Here is a 13,182-nt window from a genome sequence, read left to right as displayed (position 1 = left end):
ATATTTTCAAAACAAGATGGACGTCGATCTTTTGTTTTGAAAATACCATCAGGGACGTCCAAATCCTTAAATCTCGACGTCCCTAGATTTGGACGTCCCTAGACATGGACATTTCTGATTTTCGGCGATTTTCAAAACCAAAGACGTCCATGTCAAAAATGACCCGATGGAAGCCATTTGGTCATGGGAGGAGCCAACATTTGTAGTGCACTGGTCCCCCTGACATGCCGGGACACCAACTGGGCACCCTAGGGGGCACTGCAGTGGACTTCATAAATTGCTCCCAGGAACATAGCTCCCTTACCTTGTGTGCTGAGCCCCCCAAAAACCCACTACCCCCAACTGTACACCACTACCATAGTCCTCACGGATGAAGGGGGGCACCTAGATGTGGGTACAGTGGGTTTGTGGTGGGTTTTGGAGAGCTTGCTCTTTCCTCCACAAATGTAACAGGTGGGGTGGGGCTGGGTCCCCCTGTCTGAAGTGCACTGTACCCACTAAAATTGCTCCAGGGACCTGCATACTGCTGTCATAGACCTGAGTATGACATCTGAGGCTGGCATAAAGGCTGGCACAAAATATTTTTAAAGATTTTTTTGAGGGTGGGAGGGGGTTGTGACCACTGGGGGAGTACTGGGAGGTCATCCCTGATTCCCTCCGGTGGTCATCTGGTCATTTCGGGCACCTTTTTGTGCCTTAGTCGTAAGAAAAACACGCCCGGGTGAAAACGCCCAAGTTCTCGTCAGGGACGTCCTTTTCGATTATGGGTCAAGGATGTCCAAGTGTTAGGCACGCCCAAGTCCCGCCTTCGCTGCGCCTCCGACACGCCCCCTTGAACTTTGGTTGTCCTTGCGACGGAGTGCAGTTGAAGACGTCCTAAATCGAGCTTCGATTATGCCGATTTGGACGTCCCTGGGAGAAGGAAGTCCATCTTCCGACTTATGTCAAAAGATGGACGACCTTCTCTTTTGAAAATGAGCCCAATAGCCTTTCTCTCCAAACTCCACCTTCTTCTTCAGCTGCAGCATAAATCTACTACAACTGTATGTAAATACATTTATTGCAATAAAGCAATTTTCAGAAAAGTATGGAGTCCTTGTGTGAGCGCTGATGTGCGAGGTTATACTACCTGGATAATACAGGATGTCTACATTCTAAGAGGAAAGGAGAAAATGCTAGTGAATGACCCCAAAGCTATTTGCAGCCCTGTATGGGGTTTCTGTAGTTACACTGCAGTGTTATACCTAGGTCTTCTGATTTTAATTGATAAACATCTATAAAACGCCCTCAAAACAAAAAATAAATATAGTTGGGCGTCTATGGATAAACACAGGAACATAAGAGTAGCCATGTACTAGGTCAGACCAATGGTCCATCTAGCCCAGTATCCTGTTTTCCAAATAGTGGCCAAGTCAGGTACCTGGCAGAAACCCAAATCATGGCAATATTCCAAGCTACAAATCTCAGGGCAAGCAAGCAGTTGCTTCCCTACGTCTGTCTCAAATACAGACTATGGACGTTTCCTCCAGGAACTTGTCCAAACCTTTTTTAAACCCAGATACGCTAACTCCTGTTACCACATCATCTGGCAAAGAGTTCCAGAGCTTAACTATTCGTTGGAGTGAAAAAATATTTCCTCCTATTTGTTTGAAACTTTTCTAATTCTCCTACATCTTTTTTGAGATACGGCGACCAGAACTGAACACAATACTCAAGGTGGGGACGAACCATGGAGCAAAACAAAGGCATCTACAGAGTCCAGAGGTAAGTGCAAGCTTCGCAGTGAGCAGTATTCTATAAGATAGGCATGCAACTTTTAGTGCGAAACTGCAAAGGGGCATATGCATGGGCTTTCCCCCTTTTCCGCACACAGAATACTGTAAGTTCCGTGCTAACCCCCGGATTCTATATGGCGCAACTTAAATTGTGCGCGCAAATCCGGTCGTATTCTGGACTTGCATGTGCAACTTAACTAGTTAACAAGCCAATCAGAAACGATAATTGTCACTTAACTGGCATTAATTAGAATGTATTTATTTATTTATTGCATTTGTATCCCACATTTTCCCACCTATTTGCAGGCTCAATGTGGCTTACAATGATTCGTTATTGGTAAATAAAGATTAAGATAACAGTTACTGTTGCATTCAGGCCACGAATAACATGATCAAGAATACAGTCAAACACCCACAGAAGGTGAGCTCTCCACAGGAAAACCAATAGGGTAAAACAAACAGTGGATCCAACAAAAAGTCTTCTCACAATGAGTGTCTTCCTGAACAAGGTCTTTATTCACAATGGCACAACTGACCCGACACGTGACGTGTTTCGGCCGTGAGGCCTGCGTCAGGGGTCTATAAAATAATGTACATGAAAACACAAATATAATTAAAAACATAATCACACCATAAAAACTCCAAATGACATTTTGAACATATCAAACCATAAAAACTCAAACGCCATTTTGAGTTTTTATGGTTTGATATGTTCAAAATGTCATTTGGAGTTTTTATGGTGTGATTATGTTTTTAATTATATTTGTGTTTTCATGTACAAGAATACAGTCAAGCATTTAGATACAGAGTACATTTCTGATGTAGGTAAGGTGTGAGTAACATTGTAAAGAATATAAAACAAGCATTTATTGTAAGAAGACATTTCTGATATAGGTATGGTGGCGATGAGTTGTAATTATATCCTGCTGATCTTTGTGGTATGCCTTGTTGAAGAGGTGGGTCTTTAAGGATTTGCGAAAGTTTGTTTGTTCCCAGATGGTTTTTACTTTGCGCGGTAGTGCGTTCCATATTCGTGTACTTAGGTAAGAAAAGTTTGACGCGTGCATTAGTTTGTATTTGAGCCCTTTACAGCTGGGGAAGTGGAGGTTAAGGAATGTTCGGGAAGATCTTTTAGCGTTTCTGGGTGGCAAGTCTATCAGGTCTGACGTGTAGGCTGGGGCCTCGCCACGAATGATTTTATGAGTTAGAGAGCATACTTTGTACGCGATACGTTCTTTGAGTGGAAGCCAATGTAGTTTTTCCCTTAAGGGTGTAGCACTTTCATATTTTGTTTTACCGAATATGAGTCTGGCTGTGGTGTTCTGGGCGGTTTGGAGTTTCTTTATGATTTGTTCTTTACATCCGACGTATAGTGCATTGCAGTAGTCTAGGTGACTAAGCACAAGTGACTGTACCAGGTTGCGAAAGATGGTCCTTGGGAAGAAAGGTCTTATTCATTTTAGTTTCCACATTGAATGGAACATCTTCTTGGTTGTATTTTTCGCATGATTTTCAAGTGTAATATATCGGTCAATGGTGAGGCCAAGAATTTTCTAACTGTATTCTGTAATGTGATGTGATGTGCGTAAATTCTAACTTGCATAGCTGAAAAGGGGGTGTGACCATGGACATGGAATGGGCGAGTTGTGGGCGTTTCACAAATGAATGCATGTTATAGATTACACCCAGGTCACGCCTAATTTAGGCGCCGGGGTCTATACCAAGTTTTACTTGGCATAACTGCCTGTGACTAAATTTAGTCAGGCGGATGAGCGCTCGGCACATTGTATAATCTACACGGAAATTTAGGCTTATTCTATAAAGTACGTCTAGGCATATTTTTGTTCACGTGGATTTTTCAGGTACCATGTACAGAATCTAGTCCTAAGGGGTCACATTTAGCCAGGTGCATTTATGCCTGGTATTGACATGGTATACATGGTTGCCACTGTTCCCTCTGAGTGGGAGTCCTCCAACTGCATTGGTGCCACTGGAGGGCAGGGGCGTAGCCAGACTTCAGCGGGAGGGAGGTCCAGAGCCTGAGATGAGGGGGCACATTTTAGCCCCCCCCCGCCACCAACAACTTTGACCCCCCCAACCCGCCGTCACTGTCGGCTACCTTTGCTGGCGGGGGATCCCAACCCCCGCCAGCCGAGGTCTTCGTCTTCCGGCGCAAGGCTTCGTTCTGTTTCTGTGAGTCTGACGTACAACGTGCAGGACGTCAGACTCACAGAAACAGAACGAAGCCTTGCAGATAAGCCAGCAACGCCCTTTGCTGGCGGGGGACCGCAACCCCCGCCAGCTGAGGTCCTCTTCTTCTGGCGCAAGGCTTCATTCTGTTTATGTGAATCTGTGCAGGACATCAGAGGGTCGAGAGGGTTGTCGATAGGGGGGTCCAGGGCCAAATCTACGGGGGCTCAGGCCCCCGTGGCCCCAAGTAGTTACGCCACTGCTGGAGGGCGGTGCTTCAATACTGTGTTTTCAATTGCTAGGGACAGGCAGGGTCTCTGGAATCCTGCAGAGCTTGCCTGCCCCTAACTAGTGAAAAAGTGATAGTGAAACAGCACCTCCTACTGGCAGGAATGTTGGTGGAGGACTTCCACTCAGCTTAGAGGGACCAGTGGTAAGTGTGCATAAATATTGGTGCGTAAATGCTGACAATGCTAGTATTCTATAATGGAATCTGGGTGCCCAGATGCCGCTATAGAATTAGCGTTTAGAATGCTGCATCATGGCACCTAACAGTTGGAGCTCTTTGTAGAATTAACCCCTTAGCAGTATTACGTAAGTACATAAGTATTGCCTTACTGGGAAAGACCAAAGGTTCATCAAGCCCACATCCTGTTTCCAACAGTGGCCAATCCAGGTCACAAATACCTGGCAAGATCCCAAAAAAGTACAAAACATTCTATACTGCTTATCCCAGAAATAGTGGCTTTTCCCCAAGTCCATTTAATAATGGTCTATGGACTTTTTGTTTAGGAAGCCGTCCGAAACCTTTTTTAAACTCCGCTAAGCTAACCGCCTTTACCACATTCTCTGGCAATGAATTCCAGAGTTTATAATTTATAAACACCTAAGGACAGAAGGTTGTTCCATACCTGAGAGGGGGTTGCATGTGTCACTGGCCCTTTGCTCTCCCTCTGCCTCACCCGGGACGTCTGGAATGATGATGTCAGCATGGCTCCCCGTGGCATGGGATGGTGAGAGTTCAATGGCATTGGAGACAGAAGGTGAAGGCTCATCGTCGCTGGAGGGGGCACTGGAGACAGACATGCTTTGGTGCTCCTCCCACTCCGTTTTCTTGCCCACTGAAGTGCGTCTACCCCGGCCTGATCTCCCCAACCTCTGACCCTTCTTAATCTCCCCAGCATTTTCAGCATCTGCAGGCAAAGTTAACCAGATAAAAATATCTTCAGAGAGAACTGCAAGCCCAAGGTGAATGTCAAAAAAAACATACTGCTCAATATTCAAAGCAATTTAATGGGGCAGGGGATCCTCCTGTCATAGAGTTAAAGAGGCACAAGGCCATTCAAAACTTTGTGGACAATGGTAGAGCGCTTAAATTGAGGCAAGTCAATGTAATTTCATCAACAATGAAATAGAGGAGTGTGGTAGCCGTGTTAGTCCACTCTTAAGGTTATTAATAGAAATCAAACAAAATAAAACATGGATAAGATGATACCTTTTTTATTGGACATAACTTAATACATTTCTTGATTATCTTTCGAAGGTTGCCCTTCTTCGTCAGATCGGAAATAAGCAAATGTGCTAGCTGACAGTGTACATAAGTGAAAACATTCAAGCATTACTATGACAGTCTGACAGGGTGGGAGGATGGGGGTGGGTCGGAGGTATGCATGGGGACATCAAAGCATATCATTGATATTCTAACAGGATGGGTGTGGATAGGTGAGGGGTGGGGTGATCAACAGAGACATACAGCTTTATGGTTTATAATGGGCTAGGAACCAGGACACTGTACCAGTGACTTCACAGTGAGAATCCTGAAAGGTAACTTTAAAACCATACAAGAACGTAAGACCTTTGAAGTCAGAATGATTGAATATTTTAACACCCAACAGAAAGGACTTAACAAGGATCTGGGGTTCCTAGCCCATTATAAACCATAAAAGCTGTATTTCTCTGTTGATCACTCCACCCCTCAATTATCCACACCCATCCTGTTAGAATATCAATGATATGCTTTGATGTCCCCATGCATACCTCCTACCCACCCCCATCCTTCCACCCTGTCAGACTGTCATAGTAATGCTTGAATGTTTTCACTTATATACACTGTCAGCTAGCACATTTGCTTATTTCCGATCTGAGGAAGAAGGGCAACCTTCGAAAGCTAATCAAGAAATGTATTAAGTTATGTCCAATAAAAAAGGTATCATCCTATTTTCTTTTCCATGTTTTATTTTGTTTGATTTCTATAGATTCTACATGGAATGTTGCTATTCCACTAGCAACATTCCATGTAGAAGTCGGCCCTTGTAGATCACCAATTTGACCGCGCAGGCTTCTGCTTCTGTGAGTCTGACGTCCTGCACGTACGTGCAGGACGTCAGACTCACAGAAACAGAAGCCTGCGCATCCTTCTACATGGAATGTTGCTAGTGGAATAGCAACATTCCATGTAGAATCTCCAATAGTAGCAACATTCCATGTAGAATCTCCAATGGTATCTATTTTACTGTCATAGTAATGCTTGAATGTTTTCACTTATATACACTGTCAGCTAGCACATTTGCTTATTTCCGATCTGAGGAAGAAGGGCAACCTTCGAAAGCTAATCAAGAAATGTATTAAGTTATGTCCAATAAAAAAGGTATCATCTTATCCATGTTTTATTTTGTTTGATTTCTATTGATCAACAATGAAGTAACCGATACATATTTAGAAACTGAATATATCAACTGAGACACTATATTTTATAACATTTGTACTCTATTATTTCTTCAAAAATTAACTGCAAGCGTAAAATCCTTTCAGTATCAGTTACTGCTGCAGGCAAAAAAAAAATTGGTATCATCTGCATAAAGAGGTAGATTTATTAATCAGACTTGTCGCAGATCTGTGTTTTGGCCCACAAGCGCTTGCCTCAGGAGTCAACAAGTCTATCCAAAGGAAACTGGATATCAGGATACACAATCTCATGTGCGCAATGTGCAGAATGCACGGAAAGCGGAATTTTCAGTAAAACAAATGCCAGTGTGCTATAGTAAAATCTCAAGGTTAAGTTCTGGTTTTTGGAATTTTGTCACACGTACCTTTGAAGCTTTACTACTGCAATTGCCATACAACTCCAAAATACCCCCTGCAACTGCCCCACCCCAACCTACTGCCTGCAAATGCCCCACCACAAAACTACAATCTGCCACTGCTCCACGCCCAAAATTATCCCCACAACTAACCCCTACCCCTAAGCTATTCCCAGTCTCCAAACTGCCCCCCACATCAGTCCCAAAATATACTTCCCCACAGCTACTCCCTCAGCCATCCCCCCACAACTACCATCTCTCCAAAATACCTCCCAAAACTACCCATCCACCTCAACTGCCCCACTCTGCCACTGTCATCTCTTGTAACTACCCCCATCACTCACCACATCATGTCCCAACTAGCCTCCCCCCCCCCCCCCCCATGAACAATCACCCCTCCACTCTCTCCCACGGACACTGAGAGACTGACCTGGACCGGGGCAGGGCCACCGCTGCCGCCCTCCCTCCCCCACCCCAGAGCAAAGCCCTGTGTCTGTCCCTCCCCAGCCTCTAAGGGGGGGCCCGGTGCCGTTTTGACTCTCCTGCTCCTGTTGGGACGTGATCACCCGGAGAGAGACGAACCCCGGCGCTGGGTCCCCCCTTGGAGACCGGGCCCGGGGGAATCTTGTCCTCCCCCCCCTATTTCAAAATCAGCACGTGTGCTTGGAGGGGGGAATTCCATGAGCCATGGTCCACGTGCTTTCCTCACTTGCTGGCCTTGCAGTGTTGTAGGCTGTGTGCATGATAAGACTCTTCATGTCCACTACTGGCATCTACAACCTGATTATAACCATTGAGGCCAGCTTGCAGGTACTTCTGCAGAACATTTGATGCCCTGGCCTCACCTTTCAAAAAGGCCAGTGCAATCTGTGTTAATATTTAATCCCACGGCCCTCGGAAAAGCAGGATTCCAAGGTCTGTAGTTATCTGGGGTCAAAGTGAAAGGCATGGCACTTCTGCATAGGCAGCACTCTTGATGTCACAATTCAGGGGGTGGTTTTTCCCTTCTCCCATCTCCCCTTACCCTTCTCTGTCCGCCTGCGAAAGGACAGCTTCCGTCGTCTCAGGCGGTTAAAGCCGCTGTCTGACTCCTCACTGCTCGGTGACCCAGGGATCATGTTTGTCTGAAAAATAAAATAAGGAGTTCAATATGGGGGTAATTTACAAAGCTTTTTCTGATGTTTTACACATGGAAAAGGGGTCTTATAAAATTTCATAACCACAAGTGTGTGCATCAAGTATGTATATGGAAAGAGTGCACCTCCTGTTATGTGATCTGTGCATAGTCCTGCCTGGGGGATGTAGTTTGAGCAGAGCAGGGCATAGTTTATTTATTTAGATTTTGCTCACACCTTTTTCAGTAGTAGCTCAAGGTGAGTTACATTCAGGTACACTGGGTATTTCTCTGTCCCAGGAGGGCTCACAATCTAAGTTTGTACCTGGGCTTAAAATAGGCGTCATTTTGGTCTTTTCACCTAGGTGCCCTGTTATATAATTATGTTCCGTAAGCATAGCCACATTGTCACACTCACTCCTGCACACCCTTCTCATATTGCAAGCCCAATCCCAACCAAACTAGAAGGTTCTGAGCAGGCCCTGAAAGGAAGGTTCCAGCAGTCGCAGGCTCTGACAGAAGACTGCTCTGAATCACTGGGCTCCCCGACTGCTCTCCCTGATCCCAGGAAGTAACGTCACAACACAAACTGTTACGCAAAAGGAATAATTTGGTTTAAACAGAAGAACCCATCCAAAAAACAGATCTCCAAGGGGGGATTAGTCAGAAATGGAAGCTATCAGGATATCCACCATAAATACGCATTTGTTTGAAGATATCCTGATCACTCGACTGGCAGGGGGCTTCTCTAAGTCAGGTTTCAAAACCGCTGTTCTAGAATGAAGAGTGAAAACAGAACAAAATTATTCCTCCCCAATTACAGCTGTGTAAATCCAACACAGGGAGAAAAGGTAGCGCATCCATGGTCACACAGTAGGTGGCACAACCAGGAATTAGAAATAAAATGTAGGGGGATTAGAAAGACCTGCCCAGGTTTACACAGACCACTGAGAAAGTCTGAGATTATCTACCTGTGCCTCAATTCTCATCCCAGCTCTGCCACTGACTCTCTGACTGACCCTGGAAACGTACTCATTTCTCCGTGCACTCGGAGTGTTCTATCAAAGCACTTGCATGAGAGGAGACCTGTGTACATACCATGCTGTATAAACATATGCCAAGGTTATACAGAGGTTGATGCGTCCTGGGCTGGCTGTTCTCTTTCAGGTTCTCCTGCAAGCACTGTGCATGCATGCAGGCAGGCCTACACAGAAACAGAGAGGCAAAACCAGAGCACTCACATCACGAAGGTTAAAGGTGATCTCCAGGCTGGACCAGAAGTAGTCTGAGAACTCAGGGTACATGTCCAACACCTCCAGGAGGTCCTCGCGGTGGATCTTATGTAGGTCGCAGTAGGTTAGGGCCCGCACATCAGCATTGGACTTCCCAGGCCGGGCGTACAGGTTCAGTGGCTCCCCAAAAATATCATTCTTCCCTATAAAGATGTACACAGGGAAAAGGGAAAAAAGAGAGGGTTAGAACAGGGAGCACACTGTACAAAGTACATCACTATTCGCAGCATTGGGCTCACAGGAGAGGTAAGCCCAGGATGACTTCACAATGGTTCTCTGGAATACACGACCACCCTGAACAGAAAGCCCCACTGTGTGTGCATGCAATAATTCACACCGGCTCATGTTCTCTTCCGTGCCTGATCTAGATTCTGTGCTGACTGTGATACCTTTGATAATGATCTTAAGAATTATCCAAACACGACATCCCTTCTTTAAGATGTGATCAGCAAAGTTATAATACATCCGATTAATGGCTGGATTTATGCAGCTAAAATGCGAGATCTTATGTCATCTGCAAAAGTGCAAATACACCTGCTGTTTTCGGATCATTCTCTTTTCAGTATCATCGTAATTGCTAGCCTTCTTACTGTAAAGGGCATGCAATAACGAAGATGGAAAAGTGTCACAGCCTCCAGAGCATCTAGTTTTACTCCAGGAACAACGCAGGTATCAGAACTCAATAAGTAAGCAGTGATGTCCACTGCTGGCAAGCATGTAGCAAGGAAACCAGTTGCTTTCAAGACATCAGTGACAAGGTAAGCATGTCCTGCATTCATTCCATTGATTCTATGGATCTGTGGTTCCAGGCTATATACTTTTTTCGGCTGTTTCATTTTGGCTCATCACGGTTGACAGGGAGATTTGTGCAGTGGCGAATTGCATGTGATATCTCCGTTAGTAGACAATTTGACTTTGAGTCATCTGTTTTACCAGTGTTTTGCACCAAAGATCGATAGACCCCTGAGGCAGGTTTTATTGATTTAAATAAAGACCTTGTTTGGGAAATATCATTTGTGAGAGGACTTCTTTTGGATCCACTGTTCGTACATTTGTCTTTCGTTTCTCCTGTGGAGAGATCACTCCTGTAGGTGTTGGCTTCCAGGCTATATAAGGCAGTACTCCATAGCAAAGATTCCAGCAGAAACCATCAGTGTTCCATGGCAAGGATTCCACCAGCTATTAATGGAAGAACCTAGCAACATTTGGCAGGTGAATCCATCAGAATTCCATGATGGAAGAACCCACCTGTGCTCCAGCAGTACCCCAACTTACCTGTATGCCCCAGTTTCCCACTATATTCTAGCTTATAACTTCACCCTACATTACCTCCAAGATCAGTAACGTTTTGGAAGGAAGTTCTAGAAATCCCCGATTACATTATTTTATGAATCCAAAGCATCTTGCTGAGTCGAGAACAGCTGGCGAGAGCCTCCTGAGAAAATCTAGTAGCACATCCCTATTCCATACTCCTCATCCTAGCTTACCTCACCCCAGTTAACTCTCATGCCCCTCCACCTTGTGATGAAGATCACCCCCTCCAGCACAGACCCTGCTAATCCTCCCTCCTCTTCAGTAACATGACATGTCTTTTCCCTCACCTCTTCCCCTGATAGAGCGGAATCCGGCTGTGGCACATGCCTGGATACTGTCCCCTAGTAGAGTACTCCTAATGCTTAGCACTAGGTGGCAGCATAAATGCATAATTAACATCAAGTGCTGTTGCACTCCGCAAAACACTACTAGATAATAGCCACTTAATTCTTATCTTGATTTAGCTTACAATTTTTTTCAGTAGCAGCTCAAGATGAGTTATCTACAGTAAGCTAGGTATTTCCCTATCCCCAGAGGGTTTAGAATCTAATTTTATAGCTGAGGCAATGGAGGGTTAAGTGACTTGCGCAGTGGGATTTGAACTGGGCCTCAGGCTCAGCCCAGTGCTCTAACAGGCTACTTACTCTCAAAAAAACATGCAATTAATTAATGGAACAGCAAAATAACTGAATGCAGTTCACTGGATCGGTGATCATCTGGTTAATGTATCCAGTTAAGTCGAGCTGCTGAATACACTCGCCTAAAGTTAACTGTATAACTTAGCCAGTTAACTTCAGGACAGCCATTTCAGCTCACTTAACTGCATAACTGTACCTGGATAGTTCTGAATATCAGTACTATCTGATTCATGTGTAACTGTGCCCTCAGTACGCCATTCTCCCTTCCAATATTTAACCATTCTGTGTGTGGGCAAGGCCATATTATTATTTTTTTTTTTTATAGCAGCTCTATAAAGTGTTCAGGTAAAATATAGCCCTGTCCCAAACAACTTACAATCTAAGAGGTCAATATTCAAAGCAATTTAACCAGCCAGAAGCATCTCTTGGCCAGTTAATTTGCCTGTTCGGGGCTAACCGCTAATTGTCAGCATCACTTAAACGGTTACCACCACTGAAAATAACCTGTTAGCACCGAACTGAAAACCGTCTATTTTGGGAGCGTTTCGGAGGCGGAGTCAGCACTTGGCCGGTTAACAGACAATATTCAGCTCTTAAACGGCCAGGTTAACTGAATAAACAGGACTGCATAAAAATCAGTTCTATCTTTATGTGCTATTGCACTTAATTGTCTATGCATTAGCCGGCTCTGGAAGCCTTAAAATTCAATTGCAGGTGGGCAGATAAGGCCCGGCATTGAATTTCCGGGTTTAATGCCGCTGGCTGAATACTACTACTACTTAACATTTCTAAAGCACTACTAGGGTTACGCAACGCTGGAATATTGGGCCCTAAGTGGAAGCAGACACGGCACATGTCTGGTCCACTGAAAGTAAGGAGGCCAATTTGGTGGATCTGTATTTACACTCCACCTGGAACTATCATTGCCAAGTACTAATCCACAGAAAGAAAAGTTTTAAGCTGCTGTGGGATACAAATGCAATAAATAAATAAATAAATAATAAATAATACTTGAGGAAGTGGGAGAGAGTGACTGGTCCAAGGTCACAATCAGCTTCAGTGGCAGAAATGGGATTTGAATTTCAGTGCTGTTAAATGTGTATATTTTTTTTATCCAGTTTCACGGTAGTTCTATTATTAGGTTTCAACCTGCTGCTTTCAAGTTTATCTCATTGATTATATTTATTCAGTTCTCAACAACCGTTGCTAAATATCCCAATCTTTATTAAATACGTTGCTATAACATATTATTTATCAATTATTATCTGAAATCCTCAATCACGTTCAAACATAGTCCTTCATACCAAACTACATTCAACTATATAAATACTTATACAATACTGTAGCAACCTGACTGATTCTATCACACTTACTCCCCAAAATTTAAACAATCAACTATCTATTAAACCCTTCCACTGCCACATTGTTTAACCACATCAAACATGAAAATATCTTTAGTATTCAATAGTCCACACAATTGCGTCAACAGTCTCTCATCATCTATATGTGTTTTTTCTTATAAGTTCTTATTTTTCAACAAGGATTACTTATAGAGTTTTAAAGCGCTGCTGGTTCAAAGCTGATCCATATATCCTCATCTTCCACAACAAACTCAGATATGGACCTTCTTCATTTGTGTCCAATGACCTGTTACTGGCCAAATCTAAAGGTCTCTACTCTATTCTCATCCTCCTCGACCTATCTGCTGCTTTTGATACTGTTGATCACACCTTACTCCTTGATACATTATCCTCTCTTGGATTCCGGGGCCCTGTTCTT

The 13,182-nt window shown here is 44.1% G+C and overlaps 1 protein-coding gene across 1 annotated transcript in view; it reads right to left on the bottom strand.

Annotated features, from left to right (window-relative positions):
- The window catches only part of KCNH2 (potassium voltage-gated channel subfamily H member 2), a 948,799-nt gene that overhangs the window by 35,968 nt on the left and 899,649 nt on the right, over window positions 1–13,182 (bottom strand). The window contains exons 10-12 of the mRNA XM_030195619.1: window positions 9,401–9,594; window positions 8,070–8,169; window positions 4,877–5,158 (exon numbers count right to left, since the gene is read on the bottom strand). Coding sequence (XP_030051479.1) covers window positions 4,877–5,158; window positions 8,070–8,169; window positions 9,401–9,594 — 576 coding nt within the window. The remainder of the gene's footprint in view (window positions 1–4,876; window positions 5,159–8,069; window positions 8,170–9,400; window positions 9,595–13,182) is intronic.

This window comes from Microcaecilia unicolor, chromosome 1, assembly GCF_901765095.1.
Source record: "Microcaecilia unicolor chromosome 1, aMicUni1.1, whole genome shotgun sequence".
Taxonomy (NCBI): Eukaryota; Metazoa; Chordata; class Amphibia; order Gymnophiona; family Siphonopidae; genus Microcaecilia; species Microcaecilia unicolor.
The sequence above is the reverse complement of the archived record's forward strand: the minus strand, read 5'-3'. Positions and strand labels throughout refer to the sequence as shown.